At 40.4% G+C, this 18,792-nt stretch overlaps 1 protein-coding gene across 12 annotated transcripts in view; it reads right to left on the minus strand.

Moving 5' to 3' along the window:
• Nucleotides 1-2,805: 2,805 nt before the first annotated feature.
• Adgrg2 (adhesion G protein-coupled receptor G2) overlaps nucleotides 2,806-18,792 on the minus strand; it is a 122,468-nt gene continuing 106,481 nt past the window's right edge. For 11 of the 12 annotated variants that reach the window (XM_087902635.1, XM_087902633.1, XM_087902634.1 and 8 more), the window contains 8 exons: nucleotides 18,681-18,784; nucleotides 17,718-17,839; nucleotides 15,882-16,150; nucleotides 12,601-12,700; nucleotides 11,526-11,809; nucleotides 9,215-9,316; nucleotides 8,075-8,227; nucleotides 2,806-4,493 (listed from right to left, as the gene is read on the minus strand). In XM_087902635.1, the coding sequence (XP_087758761.1) occupies nucleotides 4,309-4,493; nucleotides 8,075-8,227; nucleotides 9,215-9,316; nucleotides 11,526-11,809; nucleotides 12,601-12,700; nucleotides 15,882-16,150; nucleotides 17,718-17,839; nucleotides 18,681-18,784 (1,319 nt within the window). In that variant the 3' untranslated portion in view covers nucleotides 2,806-4,308. The remainder of the gene's footprint in view (nucleotides 4,494-8,074; nucleotides 8,228-9,214; nucleotides 9,317-11,525; nucleotides 11,810-12,600; nucleotides 12,701-15,881; nucleotides 16,151-17,717; nucleotides 17,840-18,680; nucleotides 18,785-18,792) is intronic. The other variant, XM_087902638.1, reaches the window with a different exon arrangement.

The following is an 18,792-nucleotide window of genomic DNA, read 5'->3' on the forward strand; positions in this document are numbered from 1 at the left end:
CCATGCCTGGCACAGTGTTGATTGAACATGTGTTTAGGGCTCAATATTGATTGAATAAAAATTAGTCCTGCTTATTTGAGTCCCCTTACGATTAGTCCTTAATTAAAAGTTAACCCTTCATCAGCTCACATATACTTTTTTTCTGGGACAGCCTCGTAGTAGTCTTGTCATGTAGTCCAGGCTGGACTCCACTACAGTATATATCCAAGACTGGCCACAAACACATAGCAATGTTCCTCTTCTCAGCATCCACATTGCTGGGATAATAAGCATGCACCACCACATGTAGCTCGGATACTTTTAAACGTTGTTTTCAAGCCTTGGCGCGTGTATTTGTTGTATGGTGAGCAGTCCCCCTGATACCTTCTACCCTCCGTTCCCCTTTCTCAACTCCTCTTTGTTTTAATACTGGATCTTGAGTTATGAAGCAGTGCGTTCATACTCCTGTACTTCCATGCAGGATTTGTTGTGGTCTCTGAAGTAGACAAGATTTAAACATTACATTATCACAATTGAATCCCTTTAGTGATCTTTACGGGTAGCTTTACTGGAGATTTCATATATTCTTTTGTCTCTAAAAGCTGGCATCATTGCTTATTTTTAAGAAGGCTTTTGTTCTCACTGGAGCTGCTTAAGAATCTCTTTTAGTGGTCAGCATCCAAAGTGGAGATTTCATGTCTTTTGACTCTAAAGCACCCCATCTCTGACCAGAGAGGGTCCGTTCTTAATCAACTTGCTGAAGCTAACCAATTAACCAAATTAAGTTATTTCTATAACAATTTAGTTTAGTTGACCTGGAATTATCCTACTTTTATATTACTATAGTGTGAAGACTGTTAAATTTGTCTCTGCTCCAGCTTATTACAGCTATATAAAATGGAGAGTTAAGGAGCGGAGACACTAGGGACTATAGGGTTTCTTCACAGTGAAGAACATATGTATTATACATTTTAAAATCATGAATTTTAAAACCAGGAGCAGTGATATACATGTTTAATCCCAGCTCTCTGGATACTAAGTCAGGAGGGCCCTGAATTTGAGACTATACGGTTGTATATAGATAAGCATGATAAAATATACTATATGAAATTCTCAAACAATCAATAAAATATTTTAAATGCTATTTGTTTCATAAGAGTACATTTAATTTTATCTGCTTTGACGAGACAAGGTTTTTCTGTAGCTTTGGTGCCTGCCCTGGAACTAGCTAGCTCTTGTAGACAAGGCTGGCCTTGAACTCACAGAGATCTGCCTGCCTCTGCCTCCCAAGTGCTGGAATTAAAGGCGTGTGCCACCACTGCCCGGCTTGCTTTGATTTCTTGAGGTTGTATCTGGAAACTGATATGAAAGAAAAATGAATATACTGCTAAGAATTCTTGACTCAATTTTATGTTCCTTTAAAAAATATTCATTTTATTTGCTATGTATGAGTGTTTTGCCTACATGTATGTATGTGTACTGTTTGTGTCTAGTGCCTATAAAAGTCAGAAGAGGTCAGATCTCCTGGGAGTGGAGTTACAGATGGGTAGGAGCTGTCATGTGGGCCCTGGGAACCAAACTCAGGTCTTCTGAGAGCAACAAGTGCTCATAACCTCTGAGCCACCTTTCCAGTCCCAATATTATGTTTTTATTGTACCTTTTCAGCTTTTTCTGTTTTCTGTCCCTCAAACTCCAAGGTGGAGATGAGACAGAAATGAACTGAATAGTCTTTCATTGCTTTTCTGGAGACAAAAATATCACACCAAACAAGCCTGCTTGGGGTGTGTGTGTGTGTGTGTGTGTGTGTGTGTGTGTGTGTGTGTGTGATTCAGTAAGTTAACTCTCCATTGAAAAACCCTTCAAAAGACACCTGCCTCCAAGGTGACCTTGTTAGATACAACCCAAGTCACCAAGTGGAACAGTTGTACCATTTCTGTTGAGAACAATTACAGTGCTGCTTATTAAAGTCAGCAAAGTTCCTAAGTAGAACCAGTGATTGCAGTGTTTTCTGGGGGAAATTTCTCCAGTAAACAGAGGAAACACTTCAAACGCTGGGCACTGCTTTGACATTCCCTGAGCAATAGTAGCTCCTCTGTCTCCCTCACAGCAGACTCAGTTTTCAGGACCGATTTTAAAACTGGAGGAAGATGCTTCTCAGAAACATTTGTCTCTGTCTTGTCATGTTATTTCTCTGAATTTACGAACAAATGAAAACCCAAGAGAATTTAGCTTAAGAACCAGACGTGAAACATAATACAAAGACCAAGGATGGTAAGAACTGAAGGACCTTTGACATTGTGCCTTTTGGGTACACCCTGGTGTGTACGTTGTTTCAGGAGATTGATTTCTGAGGTCTCATCCACTCTCAAATTGAGAGTGTCTCATCACCTTCCCAATCAATTTGGAACTTGGTTTCCTTGTAGGACCTGAGGGGCCTGGAAAGAGAGCTTGCTCAGACAGTTCTTGTCTAGATGCAGCCAGTGTTCTGCTCCCCATTCGTGGCTTCCACAAGCTAACTAGAGACTCAAAGCCTCTTAAATCTTTCCGCTTTCCTGAAATGCCCTTGTTTGAGGCTGAGGAAGAAGACCTTTGGATGGGACCTGAACCGAGTTTCTTACATTTCCTACAGCTGGATGGCGACATGTGCTAAAGAGAAACTTTTGAAAGAATAAGATATGATACAAAATAACCCTTGGAAACTGCTCTCATGAAGCAGGACAAGTCCTTTTCTAACCTCACAGTCCAGATCTTCAGAAGGTTTGCCCTACCACTTCTTTGTCATGCTACCAGGGGGTAGAGTGGGGGAGGGTAGAACGCAAAACAAGCTTAAAGGTCTTAACTGTAAATTTATTTCATTGATTTTTGACATTTTTGTCGATTGTAACATATAAATACAAAATAATTAAATAATCCAGAGAAGAAATTTTGCAAAGACAAATGAGCACACACAGAGAAATGTATATTCCTACTATGGTTAGTCTGGGATGCAACATTTTCTTGAAATATATGCAAGGGAGCCTTTAGTGAAAGACCTAACTAAAGGGATTTGAAATGTTCCTAATAAGAACGTACTGTGCTTGAGGCATCTCTCAAGCAGGTATAGATGAGAAGCAGGATAGACCCTCTGTAACTAGGAACAATCAGAGTTGGATATATATACATACGTATGTATATATACACGCAATATCACAGGATAGTTCGCTATTCCCAGTAGCTGCCCCCCCTTGTCACTGTACACTCTTCAAGACTTGCCATGTGTTTAAAAATACATACAAATGTGACTGGACGAGAATGTAGCAGTTGTAACAATTGCGTACCATGCAGTTGTCTTTTGAAGGACTGATTTGTTTGCCATATATACACTCCTGAAAAGTAATCCTACTCTGATCCCCCCATTGTCACGGCGCTGGGTATTTGAGACGTGGCAGTGTGTGTATTTTTCACCTTCACAATCTTCCTGACATGGTTTAGATTACAGTTGTATCCTCTATGACCATGGCATTAAACTAAACCTCTTAATGCAGATTCTGTAATCTGATCAAATGTGGTCACACAAGTCATCCTCTGCATAAGGATGTACCCAAGAGGATGTTAAAGGTTAATATGTGACCCCACTGCTTCCCAAACCTCATAAGACGGTGTCTGCCCAGTGTGGGTACCTTTTCTTGATTGCTCAAAGGCACTCTCTGAGCTGACTGTGGCACTGTCTGTTTGTAACTGTTCAGTCTGCCTTTATCATTATGTCTTGATTTCAGCAACATTTCTGAATTTCACATCCTATATGATCTCCCAAAGGAGGGTTAGAATTCACTGAATTGGTAAGTCCTCACATTAGATAAAATGACACAACCATGACTCTACAAAAGAATACATTTACACAGTAGAAAATAAATATAAAAAAGTAGAGATAAGATTTTTGACATGGGAGTCACTAGAATTTAGCTTATATACAACAAAGGCATGCACAACTAAACTCACCGACAAACTGAAGTAAACATTTTTTTCTAGGATGTTATCAAGGATAACACCCTCTTTAAAATGTGACGGGAAATGAACATTCATTTTTCTTTTCCTAGGTCTTATTCTGTGGTTTTTAACACCAATCTTCTCCCAAATGAAAGATAAGAAACCAAATTGCAAATGTCTAAAGACCATAATTATGCCAAGGTTTCTTCTTCTGATAGTAAATCATTGCCCTCAATTAGCTTATGTTTCTTTAGAGGCTGCTGAGTAGAAAATAAGCCGATTTTCATACATCTCACGTTGGGTAAATGGCAAACTGGACACTTCACACCATCAGCATCATGCTTTGATTTTAGAAGAGGAGAATCACATTTGCTCAATAAAGTGTGGGCTTCCCCGCTTTGAAGTCCTTCTGAGGGCCATCCGACCTTTACCATTGCAGGAATCTTCTTTGTCACTAAACATGTGCTGTTTCCCAGTGAGATCGTGAAGGCAAACGTCTCCATTCTGAACGCTGAAAGAGACCCCATTCCTCTCTGTAGATGCATTGCCTGGATAAGGAATATCAAAGTTGGTGTCACGAAGTAGCCAGAGAACACACTAAAGCACAAGCAAGCATCACCTCCACCTCAATATTAAATAGGCATACCGGAAACGAATCCTTAAAAAATACCCATCCTATCTATGTTTTCATATTTTGTTTTTATTCCTTCTCTAAGGTCAGTGACAGTAAGCACAACAATTTGAGGTTGATCAGAAACAAAATTCCTATGGCAGTTTAAAAAAAATGAAACAGTCAAAGTGGAGAGACTTATGTTTTTATTTTCAAAGGCCTATTTTCTAACTCTAATTGAACACATTGAATTAAACTGTGTATAAAATAACCTACAGTAAGTAATATTTAAGATTATCAGACATCCTATAGGCACTCTTATAGGCTCCTGGTTCCCTATAATTCTTCTAAAATGAAACTTTGTATTAGAAAGCAAGCCCAAAGAACCAGCTACAAGCAATCACGTCAAGAAGAAATTATCTCTCTCAGCCATTTCTAAATATGTCTTCTGACTATCTCAATAAAGCTATTTCCCAAGAAAAAGCCATGGATTCCAACCTAAGAGTCCAGCCAGAGGACAGCAGGGTGTATAGTGGTAGCTGGGATTTCGACCTAGGCCTCCCTACCATTAGCAGCCTCAGATCCTCAGGACACAGCATCCACGAGCTTTCAGCTACTTAGCACCATCCTTCTGATCACTATATCATTGAGACGCCATGTGCAAAGTTGAATAATAAGCCCACTGATAATTTCACAATATAATCATAATAATGGTGAGCATAGCACTGAACATATTATACATATTGTCTCACTTATAGTTAGTGCTAAGGGATGGGTGTTATTTACTATCCCCAGTTCACAGACAATATGACAAAATTTGTAGACGTTAAATGCTCTGCCTGAGCTTCCATGGCTCAAAAGTGACGGACTGAACACTTGAGAAGCTTGCTTCCAAAGTGTGATCTTGTAGCCCCGTGTACTAAATTATATGGCTCTAAGGCAGTTTGGAGCAGAAATATGTCACATTCATGCGAACAAGGCAGTGGATACGGTCAGCACAACTCCATCTGTGCCACGGCTCAAATAGGGCATGTGACTGTCTGAGGCAGCTGTTCTGACTTTGGCATTTTGGTTTGAGGACATTTTGGTTGCAGGAACAATTTGTTCCAGTATAATAAAGCACTCAGCTGCCAGTTACTTTTTGAAATTCTCAGGGCCATTCCTCATCTGGTGTGAGGGCTGACAAGTCAGAGATGTTCATCTGACAAGCATATTATCTTTTCTGAAACCCGTAGCCATTCTGTTGACTGTAAAGCGCTCCCCTCCCCCGCCACTGTCTGACATCAAAACTATCTGTGTCAGAATAGGCTGCTTCTATAAGATCTGAGTCCCTGAAGAATGATAGCATTGGGGGGGGGGGGGGGGCTAGGCAGATGAAGCTTCACCTCTGAGCTCTTTTCAGAAAATGGAAAACTAGTGAAAGATCAAGAGCCCTGAACACACAGGAGTCTAAGATTTGTAGATGATCGAGCTTGATCCTTCCATTCTGCTCCTTTCAACCTGCGCTCTCATTCTTATTAGGCAGCCTTCATCTCCCTGTCTTTACTCCAGGGACCTCCAATGCATCATTCCTGATATGGCAAGTTGGCATTGGGCCCAGAACTTTACTCTTGGCATTGACAGTGATGATATAAAGCCATGTGGCAGCTATTTCTTATCTTTTACAGCAATGGTTCTCCAAGAAGGACAATTGATCACCTATCCCCACAGTGGACAGTGTCTGGGGGCATTTTTGATTGCCACAACTTTGGAGCAGGGCACTGCTGGTTTTACTGGGCAGAGAAGTCAGGGATGCCGTTGAGCATCTTGTGATTCTTTAAAAAGAATTATCTAGCCCCAAATGTCACCTGAGATTGAGGGGTCTTGATGTCAAGGAATCTTGTTGTGTTTTCTTTGTGTAAAAATGCATATGTGGCACGTATGCACATGCGTGCTAGCATGTATATGAGCACATGTGAGTGCAGAAACGCACATGCAATGCGTGCATGCATGCATGTGGACTCCTGGGGTTGACGGAGAATGTTTTCCCGGATTGCTTTCTGTAATGATATTTCAGTCATATTTTAATAAAGAAAGCTTGCCTGGAGTTCAGAGAGTAAAACAGCTGCCCTGATCAGCCTTACAGACCAGGCAGTGGTGACACACACCTTTAATCTCAGTAGCCACACCAGTTTGCCACAGAAACCGGGCGGTAGTGGTGCACACCTTTATTTCCTTGATAGGAATATAAAATGGGAAGAGACAGCTCTCAGACACAGTCTCGTTCTGAGATTCCTCGAGGCAGGACCGCCATTTCAGACTGAGGTTGAGGTTAGAGTGAGTGGCTGGCTGCTTTGCTTTTCTGATCTTCAGGTGGAACCCCAATATCTGTCACTGGGTTTTATTAATCTTGCTACGGCCTTCCACTCTATGTTGAAGCAGGGTTTCTCAATGAAACTGGAGCTCACTGTTTCAGCTGATCTGGCCAGCCAATTTGCTTGGGTGTTTCCTGTCTCCATCTGCCTCTTGTGTCCTAGGATTCCAGCAGGACTACCATACCCACCGGGCTTTTGAGTGTGTTCTAGGGGTCTGATCCTCACCCTTGTGCAGCACCCGGTGAGTCATCTCCCCAGCTAACCCTCAGTTATATTTTTTTTAAAATCAAACTATCAGAATCCCTCATCTTTATGAGACTAAAAAACTATGTGGTACAGTCACAAATCTACTCACAAACTGATTTGAATTAGTAATGGAAAGAACTAATGTCTTCAAACAATGGCTCAAAGGCGACTTCCACTGGAAGGATAAAATATACTGGCATATCATAAGTGTTTAATAAGAATGCAAAAGCTAGATTAAGAAGCAGAAGAAAGAAAAATAAGCATGAGAAGCTTTATGAGTAATGAACAGCCCAGTCTTGGAGAAAAAGAAGATGTAATGAAGTTTTAGCTAGAAATTTTGGACTTAATGAGTGAAAGAAGCATTAACTGTAATAATCTGTTCATATCTGGGTGACACAGATAGTGACCAATATTGCTCACAATTCATCTTCCAGCATTTGATATAGTCATGGGGACTTGGGTGCTGTCATAAGGCAGTCACTTTGTGGGAAAGGATTAACAAACATAAAAAGCAAAAAAGAGGAAGGTTTCGAAGTGCTAAGGATCTGCATGATTAATATATATGATTTTTAAAAATCATATTGCGTGGTAATTTAGTGCTGCTCTGAAATACTGCAGCACTGAAGTTTTGGGGCAATATTTAAATTAGGATTTGAATATAAAACCTTTCAGGTTATAGTCAATTCCCAGTAAGGAAAACTTTAGAAAGATTTCCAAATCTTCTTTTAAAAGTCATTCTTGTATTCGCTTCAAAATAAATAAATTTGGATTTATAAATGTCCTGGCTTATATGGAAAACTCCATTTTGATCCACTAGTCATAAGTGTACTCATTCAGTTTGTTTTCCAAAATGAACTACTTCAAAAAAAAAAAAAACCCACTGGCTTGAGAAACACTAAATTGAGACAGACATACATACCATTCCCGCTTGCGTGCACTGAGCAATCATTATTCACTAGGAGTGTGGTGGAGTTAGCGGAGTTACAGCTTGACTGTAAGGAATTTGAAGAGCTGGATACTCCTTGGTTTACAGTCTGCTTCTTTAAACCATTAGTAGCAGTTTTACTCCAGTCTACAGCAGAATAAGCATTACAGAAAAACAGGGCGGTATGTTGAAGCTCAAATGCAAGAGACAGGTCACAGTGTAACAAGTTCTAGCAATTGAATTCTCACTTCAAGATCTCACAGCGAACTCCGACATTTTACAAGCCGGGGTTATAAAAGGTACCTTCACGTCCACGTATTTACCTTTCAAATAACTGCCTCATTAAAAGGAACCTGTGTCCTCCTGGAACTAAAGGCTGGGCTAACAGGACTGTCTGGAAATAGCCACTGAATTAGCAAGTAACTCAGTGCCTATCTCCCTCTGCCCTCACAGGAACATAAATCATCTCAGCCGTGGTAATTGTTCTTGAATCCATATAATGACTGATCTACACACACTGCCGTTTTCTAAATGCAGACCCCAGTACCCATCAGGTACCGAAAGGCGGTATTTATGCAGAAGGAAGCTAGCTTTACAAACAAGTCTTTATTCTTCTTTTAAAAAAAAAGGAAAAGGAAAAAAAAAGAAATGTGCTATTTGCTCTACTAGCCAACCAGGAACATGTGAAAAGAACTTCAAAATGACCAAATACATGCCAAAGCTTATATCCAAAGTCTGGCCAGTTAACAGACGAAGCCACTGACAACCTGGACCTGTGAGGCAAGAGTGAGTCAAGCCTTAATACGTTATGAAGGAAAATATTCAAAATTACTTTGGGAAATGAAAAACATGAGCTCAATAGGAAACAAACTCTAAAAATTTCACTGTTGCTTCATTCAAGAAGCAGTTGGTCCACTAACTCTACAGCTCCCAAAGTTACCAGGTAGGAAGAATTCTCTTTTTTCTTCTGTTTTTAACCCCGTAATGATCAGCGGACAGCCTTTTCTGGTGTGCAGGCTGTGTCCCCCTGCTTCCCAGCTCTGACAACCTGGCAATGACTGTGTTCATCTTAGCGTGTACATTTATTTTATTTTCTTGAGATTTCAGAGAAGAAAGACAAAGACACATCTTTACCAGAATTTTCAGCCAGCCGTAATTTTCCACAACAAACATACCGCCTCCATTGCTTCCTGACATTCTCTTTTGTGGCGCAGTAAAAGATGAATATGAAGAACCCTAAAGGGAGAGAGGGACAGCCAAACCATGCTTCAGTGAATTCCAGATAAGACCTACATCTTGGGAGTCTACTCTGCACAAAAGAGGAAAATTTTGGCAGTTGTGGACAAAGTGAAATTTTGTAAATTGAATAAGATATCTAAAATCCAAAGCTTTGAACAAAGATCTTTGCAAGGTAGAGTACTTAAACAAGGAACTGCATTTCCACAGCTAAACGCACCAGCTCTTGTCCCAGGTCTTGCCCTCATCCTTCTCTGTCCTGGTAGTAGAAGCCAGGATCCTAGCTGAGACCTCAGCTCCCATTTCTAGAATCCTCTGGACTTTCAATCTAGTTCCATGTTCTGTCTAATGTCATCTCGTCCCCAGTCTCATGTGTCTCTTCCCTATGCCAGGTCCCTTGCTTGGGTCCTTTGGGCCTTCTGCTCTGAGCACCAAGCTTGTAGATTGTTTGGACTTACTTATCTACTATCTTCCTGCCTTCCTTCAAGGCTCAAGGAAAATTTCCCCTGATATTCCAGCATAAAAAGCTAGCTAAAGGTTTGAACAGGTCTTTGGACTTGCTTTCTACCTACCATAGTCCTCAGTTATATGGCCCAGGGATCCTTACTCAACACCATCTCTGCCAAGATCCCCCACCCCCAAGCTTTTGCTAGTAAAATATTTGTGGAATGTGTGGATGAATTCTGAACCTTCTCACTCCCCCCAACACTTACCTACTTTTAAAATATTCGTTTAAAAACACCAAATCTGTTTCTAATGGGGTACATATGAGAGAGCCTCAAGAGTTGGTGGACACTGCACACCTTTGCCTAATGTTACCCTGGGAGGCTCCCTTGGTTGCATGAAGGGAGAAACAACACGTGTGTGAGAGCCATGCGTGGAGATATGCACCAGTCTCTCTCTCTCTCTCTCTCTCTCTCTCTCTCTCTCTCTCTCTCTCTCTCTGTGTGTGTGTGTGTGTGTGTGTGTGTGTGTGTGTGTGTGTGTGTGTGACTTTTTTCAAATAAAATAAGAACCTATGGCCAAGTTAGATATGAAACTATACTTCTGGGAGGAATTTTTTTGAAAACTGGTAAAATTATCTATTGTCTGATGGGGTCGCAGGAAGGCAGTATGGGAGCCAAAAGCAACATGAAAACAAGCAGAGAAGAATGTAATGGAAAGGAGTTGGAATAAGAGGAAGCCAAGGGACAATTCTTTATTGTTTCTGTAATGTAAACCTATTAGCCTGCTGGGCTTTTAATGCCAAAGCACTTCCATTAAAAATTAACAGCTGACAAGACCACTGATCCAAAAGGAATTACTCATTTGCTTTTCTAAAGACTACAAATGCTAGGGTCCCAAAGTCAGAGTGGCTGGGCTTTATTACTGTGTGGGAAGCTCAGAAGTCAAGGGGACCCTCCAAGTCCTCCCCAAGGTAGCTTGGCAACTGCTAGGGATTAGCCCATGGCCAAGATCATGGTCACGTGGGTTTGTTTATATCTTTCTGCTTATCATTTTATGTTTTCAACTGAAGCACCAAACCCAAGCCCTAGGACCGAGTGGTGAATTTTTGTAGTGACGTGGTATCTGGGTTTATTATCTTCCCATTTACCTCTCTTTTTGTTTTTTAGGGTTTCTTTTTGTTGTTGTTGTTGTTCTTTTCGAGACAGGGTTTCTGTGTGTAGTCCTGGCAATCCTGGAACTCATTCTGTAAACCAGGCTGACCTCAAACTCACAGAGATCCGTCTGCCCTCTGCCCCCCAAGTGCTGGGATTAAGGGCATGCGCCACCACCAGTCCAGCTCCCACTTACCATTTATGTTTCCAATCAAACCCTCAAACCTAAGCCCTAGGTCCACGGGGTTAGCTCTTGTAATGGCATGCTATCTGGGCTTTTCCTGTGTGCGACTTCTGCTTTCACAAATTAATTAAAAAACTAAATAAAAAGGAAGAAAGCAAGAAAAGGAAGAGTAATTGGCTCTCTCTGAAAGAATCCCTGGCAGATTCCCTCAATTTAGTTTCTCCAGGGAGAGGAGGATGGATCAAAGAAACACTCACCATTTCTCAAAATTAGCAAAATGCCTTTCTTCTAAGAACCCCAAAACTCCTATTCTCAGCCATAAATTGGTTCTGCACATCTTCAGGCACTAAATAGCCTTAGAAGAGATATTTATTTTCTTATTTTCCACTGGGCTCTTGGAGTTCATATTTAAAGTTGTAGTGCTTACCTTGTAAGGTATTAAAGATGGCAAAGAGATACATGAAGGTGACATTAACTGGTCCCCAGGCAAAGAAGGCAAACCCCCAAGTTATTCCCAGTAAAAATGTGAGGCCAGCAATACTCCTGAGGTCTTGAATGCTAGTTTTGCGTTGCGCTCCCAATTGCTTCTTCCTTTTAATTCGACAGAGCTGAACCAAGACGACAATGAACATGCTGATGTTCAGTAAAAATATCACACAGAAATAGCCCACAACTGTGATATAGAACACCGCATTGCTGTTGATCCAGCAACTGGATGGGGGAGAGGAGAGGAGGAAAACATAGTGATGGAAACATGCTTGCTCCATGTGATGCATGGAATCTATAATGTTTGCTTGAAAACTTTTTTCTTCAAATACAAAATTTAAAAAAAAATGATAACCTGCTTTTCTCCACAATCATTTATAGCTCCAGGGAACAGAATGCAAAGTTTATCTTGGGATACATGGTAATGAAGAGTATTTTAGGGCCTAGAGAGATCGCTCACTGGTTAAGAGTAACTGGTGTTTTTCCAGAGGGCCCAGACTCCATTCCCAATACCTGCACTGGGAAGCTCACAATTACCCGTAACTTCAGCTCCAAGGGATCTGACACCCTCTTCTAGCCTCCCCAGATACATACATGTGGGACACACGTGTGTGTACACATACATACACATAAATAAAAGTAAATCTTAAAAATAGTATTTTGAAACTATTTTAAAGCATTCAGAACTGTGTAAGCTCTAGTTATCCAAGTCTGCTTATCCTTATTAATATAATATCATGAGCATTTCATTTTTATCAGATGTTAAGTGTCTTAATATATTTCTGCCTAATTTGTATACTCTCAGAATAATTTCTCCTAATTCATTACTTAAGTAGTAGTGTGGCATTTTCAACTAGCTAATCTCATTACACATGATGATGAAGGCTCTAGTTAAAAATGATTTTAGATTTTATTAAGATGATAGATATAGCCAACAGACTGATTAGATTCTCCATTTTCTTAGAGAATTTAATTTTCTAGTTCCCTGGACATTCCTAAGATGAATTTATACTTACAAGTCATCTGGTGAGCCATTGGGGAATTTCCCATAAGATCCAATCCCATAATTATCTGGGGATATAGTCAGGACGATGGCCACAATCACAGCTGGTATCCCTGGAACATGGGAAACATCAGTCACATAGTTCTGACAACCAAAGAGGTAGAAAGAAAGACTGGAGGTCATTCTATTTTCCTTCTGGTGGCGTGGCAAACACTGGCTAGCTATTCATCAAATTTTCTTTTCATTTTACCACATGGATGGATGCCTCTACCCTCATTGGCAGACAGAACTAAATTTTGGCTATAAGCAGAAGTAATTCACTTCACTGTGGTCCTGCCCTCCTAAAAACTACCTGCAAGGTCCTCCACTCACTTTCCCCCCAAACCCAGAGACATCTTGGAAACTCCATCTTAAGACAGAGTTTTCATCAACCGGAGTTTATAAATAACTATAGAGACACCTTCCTTCAATGCAATGCCCATCAAAATCCCAGCAAAACTCTTCACAGACCTTGAAAGAACAATACTCAACTTCATATGAAAAAGCAAAAAGCCCAGGTTAGCCAAAACAGTCCTGTACAATAAAAGAACTTTTGGAGGCATTACAATCCCTGACTTCAAACTCTCCTACAGAGCTACAGTACTGAAAACAACCTAGTATTGACATAAAAACAGACAGGAGAACCAATGAAAGCAAATCGAAGACCCAGATATCAATCCACACACCTTCAAACACCTGATTTTTGACAAAGAATCAAAATCAAAAAATATCAAATGGAAAAGAGAAAGCATATTCAACAAATGGTGCTGGCATAACTGGATATCAACATGCAGAAGAATAAAAATACACCCATATCTATCACCATGCACAAAACTCAAGTCCAAATGGATCAAATACCTCAACATAAAGCCAGCCACACTGAACCTTATAGAAGAGAAAGTGGGAAGTACACTTGAACGCATTGGCACAGGGAACCACTTCCTAAATATAACCCCAGCAACACAGACACTGAGAGAAACAATTAATAAATGAGACCTCCTGAAAATGAGAAGCTTTTGTAAAGCAAAGGACACGGCCAACAAGACAAAATGGCAGCCTACAGAATGGGAAAAGATCTTCACCAAACCCACATCAGAGGTCTGATCTCCAAAATATACAAAGAACTCAAGAAATTGGTCATCAAAAGAACAAATAATCCAATAAAAAGTGGGGTACAGACCTAAACAGAGAACTCTCAACAGAGGAATCTATAATGGCTGAAAGACACTTAAGGAAATTCTGAACATCCTTAGCCATCAGAAAAATGCAAATCAAAATCACTCTGAGATTCCCTCTTACACCTGTAAGAATGGCCAAGATAAAAAACACTGATGACAACTTATGCTGGAGAGGATGTGGGGTAAAGGGAATACTCCTCCATCACTGGTAGGAGTTAAAACTGGCACAGCCTCTTTGGATATCAGCATGAGCATTCTCAGAAAATGAGAAAACAATCTACCTCAAGACCCAGCAATACCCAAAGGATGTTCAATAATAACACAATGACATGTGCTAAACTATGTTCATAGCAGCATTATTTGTCATAGCCAGAACCTGGAAACAACCTAAATGCCCCTTGACTGAAGAATGGATAAGAAAGTATGATACATTTCCACAATGGAGTACTACAGAGCAGAAAAAAAAATAATGACATCTTGAAATTTGCAAGCAAATGAATGGATCTAGAAAACATCATATTGAGTGAGGTAACCCAGACCCAGAAGGCCAAATATCATATGTACTCACTCATAAATGGCTTTTAGACATAAAGCAAAGAAAATCAGCCTACAAATCACAATTCCAGAGAACCTAGACAACAAAGAGAACCCTAAGAGAGACATACATAGATCTAATCTACATGGGAAGTAGAAAAAGACAAAATCTCCTGAATAAATTGGGAGCATGAGGACCATGGGAGAGAGTTTACGGGGAGGGGGGAGATAAAGAAAGGGGAGCAGAGAAAAATATATAGCTCAATAAATACAATAGAAAAAAAGAAAAACCTGTCTTCACTAACTTAGGGTTGGTGACTGCTACTATGTAGGCTTTCTCAACGGTCCATGAGTACTTCTGTTAAGAAAAGACACACAAGGGCTCGTGACAGTTTAAAATGGCTTTCGGCTAGGAACAAGTTGCCTTGCAAACCTCTGTACCATCACTCACCAGCCCCATGCTGCCACTCCATACTACACAAAGACCAACCAGCTAGCTTCACTGATCTGATAGACACAACAACAACAACAACAACAACAACTCCTTTTATCGCTTGACTGGGGTGCCTGATACAATCAAATGTATTTTTTATTTTAATTCATTTGTCTCTCTAATGATACTGACATGATGGTTTCCTGAGTAAGAAATTTTCATAAGATAGACTACTGGAGAATGGAGTTGTCAATCATTGTTGGAGTGCTCACCTAGCATGTTCAATGCCCTGCCTTAGAGTCTCAGTGTCAAAGTCATACATACGTAGTGGAAGTAGAGGAGCTTGTTCTTGACAAGGGTACCTGACATTTTAGCTTTCTCTAAAGAAGACAAACATTCCTGCCCTTCTGCCTGGAGCTCTGACTTTCTTTCTGAGACAAGGGAGGGGAACTGTGTGCTCTGTTATTCTCCACAAAGATATAGTGACAGTCATGGTGACACGTAGTGAAAAGCTTGTAGTCCTGCTGTGCAGGAGGGACTGTGTCGACTGAAGAAGACAAGGGGATGCGGGAATGTGGGAGAGCTGATGGTTGGAATCCAGTGGAAATGATATGCACAAGGAATGAGAAAACAAGGCTGGGCTGTTTTCTAGCCTTGCAAAGTGAGGCTATGCCACACCACCACCTAGACCCAGGGTCTTCACCGGGGGGCTGCCTATAGCTGCCTTGTGAACATCATTGGCTTGTCTTCAATGAAGTGATTTATGTGATACTTCATTAAAACAATAAGGTAGTATATCCTTGTGGATTATCTACAGGGCTCACAGAGGGAAGAGGTATCAGTTTAGTATTTTTTGAGGAAGATACCAGAAACTAGCTCACTGAAAAGTGCCACCATGAGTCATGAACTTAATGGAAAGTAGAAATGGAGAGTTTTGGAAATGATCTGGTTGCTCATGCAATAAGATTTTCTGGAGACAGTGTAGCCCATGTGGAGTCCAAAGCTGATTTAGAAAGTTGCCAAGTGGGAGCTCATTCAACAAATCTCTACATGAGTACAATTCAGAACACTAGAGAAGTCCAGGCAACACACAAGCAAATTTATACATACCCCAGCCAACAATGCAGAATTTAAGGATGTACTTTCGGATGTAAGTATTAAACACCTTGACAAGTGCCAGGTACATGTGGAATGCTTCTAAGCCCATCCATGTGAAGGAGACCAAGAGGAAATAGTGAAGAAATACAGCCACAGAGATGCAGAAACCTCGGGTATTATACAGAGCAATCCAGGAATCTAGCAGGAAGACCAGGTTGAGCAGAAGCAGGGCAGCACACAGTTGGATGAGGATTTTGGAAGGGTAATCCCTCCGGATCTTTCTAAAATGAGAGGACAAGAAAAGAATTAGCATTATAGTCTGGCAAACTTTGTGTAAGAACATTCCTCAGGCTGTCTCGGAGTTTTAGATGATTTATTCGTCAGTATATACTGATATGCACAGATTTCCTCTCAGAGTGGGTGAGCATGCAGGGGACATTAAAATCAACAACAGTTGGGCGGCGGTGGCACACACCTTTAATCCCAGCCCTCAGGAGGCAGAGGCAGACGAATCTCTGAGTTCAAGACCAGCCTGGTCTATAAAGCAAGTTCCAGGACAATCATGGTGACACAGAGAAACCCTGTCTCAAAAAACAAAGAAACCAAAGACCCAACAACAACAAAACAATGGGTAAATCTAAATTGAAGAACTGTGATAATTAATTGATTGTCAACTTGAAAATAAAAACACTCGAAAATCACCAAAAGACAAGTCTCTGGGTGCAGCCATGAGGGTGGGAGCAGGCTAGCTAAGGTGGAAAGCTCCATATTGAATGTGGGTGCCACTATTTCATGAGTTGGGCCTTGGACTGAATAAAAAGGAGAAAGTTGTCTGAGCACCGGCATTCAACACTCTCAGTTCTTGCTACTGTGATATCCCCACATCCCTATCATGATGGACAGAACCTTCAAACTAGGAGCCAAATAAACTTTTCCTGAAGTTGTCTTTGTCAGCTGTCCGATCACAGCAACAGGAAAAAGAGCTAATAGGACAATCATACAGCAAACAGGTCTCGACTTCTAAAGGATCTTTTACGTGCTGATTGTAGACCCCCCCACTTTTAAATAGCATGTAATCAACACCACCAAGAGGTCACCTCGCTTCTCCTGAACAACCTCTAATAGTTCTTCTCACATGATAGGCTGCCACGTTCAGATCTTCAAAATATCGTCAGATTGCTATATCATCTTACACTATGACTTAAATTGAGATCATGGAAAGAAGAGTTTAAACTATAGCTAAACGTAATGACACAGGGAATGTAGCAAATTGACCTTTTAAGATTTCCTCCTAAAAAGTGATGAGAGGGCTCCTTCTGGTGCAGTGATGTCATTTGGAGCCATTCCTTGTTTTCACTTACAAAGCCACACTCACTGATTTTTTTTTCAGTTAAGTTTTATACTCATCTTCTTAATTCCTATACCAGTTAATAAAGTTAATCTTTCACACTTGCTCAGTGTTATTTATAAATTTAATTTGTGATTTTTTTTGCTTATATTGTACTATGATCTCTTTCAGATTGTAACCTCTTGTATTTCTCTCTCTCTCTTTCTCTGTCTCTCTCTGTCTCTGTCTCTCTCTCTCTTTTCCTCCACTGAATGCTCATGACACACCAGGCACCCATGCCGGTACAAGGATTGTCATGACACAGCCCTTAGTCAGCTCAAAAACTTGTGGAAGGCGGAAGCATATAAACCAAAAACTCACATAGCATTTCATACCCAGAAATTATCCCATGTGGATTTAAAAGACAGGGAAGACTGAAGAAACGGTTTATAAGTAATATAATTTGGTGATGAAGGTGAGAGCTGCATCTTATAAGCGAAATTCAAGTTGTAGATACTCACTCAAAGGCTATGTAGGTTATGAGAGTAACTGACAGAAAAATTGATGAAAGCCCACAGCCAATATATGTGATAAATGTCAGCGCCATCATTTGACTTGGTGGTAAGGATGTCCGAGATAGGTCCTGGGAAATAAAATATTTGCTTTCAGTGACCAATCCATTTTAAATACATAAGACTTGCTATTATGTTTGTTGAATATGCTAAGTTTCCATTAATAGTCTCATAGTCTGTTCAACCAACATATGGGATAAGCACAATCACTTTCCTCCGGTACAAATAAGGACATAGGGAGTTCCAGTAACCTACCCAAGGTAGTAGCTAGGAAGTGGAGGCATCAGAATTAAAATTTAGGTCTGCCTGATCCAAAGCTCCTATACTTAATCACTGTATCGCAGTGCACTGGGGAAGCCCTGCATTAGGAGCCTAAAGACTGACATTTGGCTCCTGGCTCTTACATTTCTTAGTCCTATGGCTATGAACAATTACCACAAGTCTTAATTCTAATTGCAAAAAATCAACCTGTGTCTAAGGAATGCTGGGAAGATTAAATGAAATCATTTAAGGATGGGGGTGTGACTAAGTGGAAGAGCACTTGCCTAGCACGCGTATAATAATTACAATAACAATAATAATTATGTCAAAGTGTATTATATTATAAACATTTAAGTGCATTGAAAGGTAAATGATTTGTGTTTCTCATTCTAATGAGAATTCCTTGCTACTTAAAGGAGAAAAATGTAAATGTAAAAATATAATATAAAGAAATACTTGTATTCTACATTACAACATTAATCTTTCGATGCATTTGGTTATTAAAAGAATAGTTTCACTGGTATATAACTATTCCACAACATTATGCTTTCTGATTATCTTTCTAGTCATCAAGAAGAGTAGATATTCTGATATGATGCCCAGATATCCCTCAGACCCAGAATCTAAGGCCATGGAACATGGGTATGTTACCATTAGGATGCCAAAACTTGTAAGGTGGCTACAGGTACAGATGGTTTCATTCAGCTTCTTGTCTTTGATGGAGCATCCATCAGATGACCAACCTCCTCTGCCACCTGTTGGC

The sequence above is a fragment of the Myodes glareolus genome, chromosome X (assembly GCF_982192425.1).
Source record: "Myodes glareolus chromosome X, mMyoGla1.1, whole genome shotgun sequence".
In the NCBI taxonomy this organism is placed as follows: Eukaryota; Metazoa; Chordata; class Mammalia; order Rodentia; family Cricetidae; genus Myodes; species Myodes glareolus.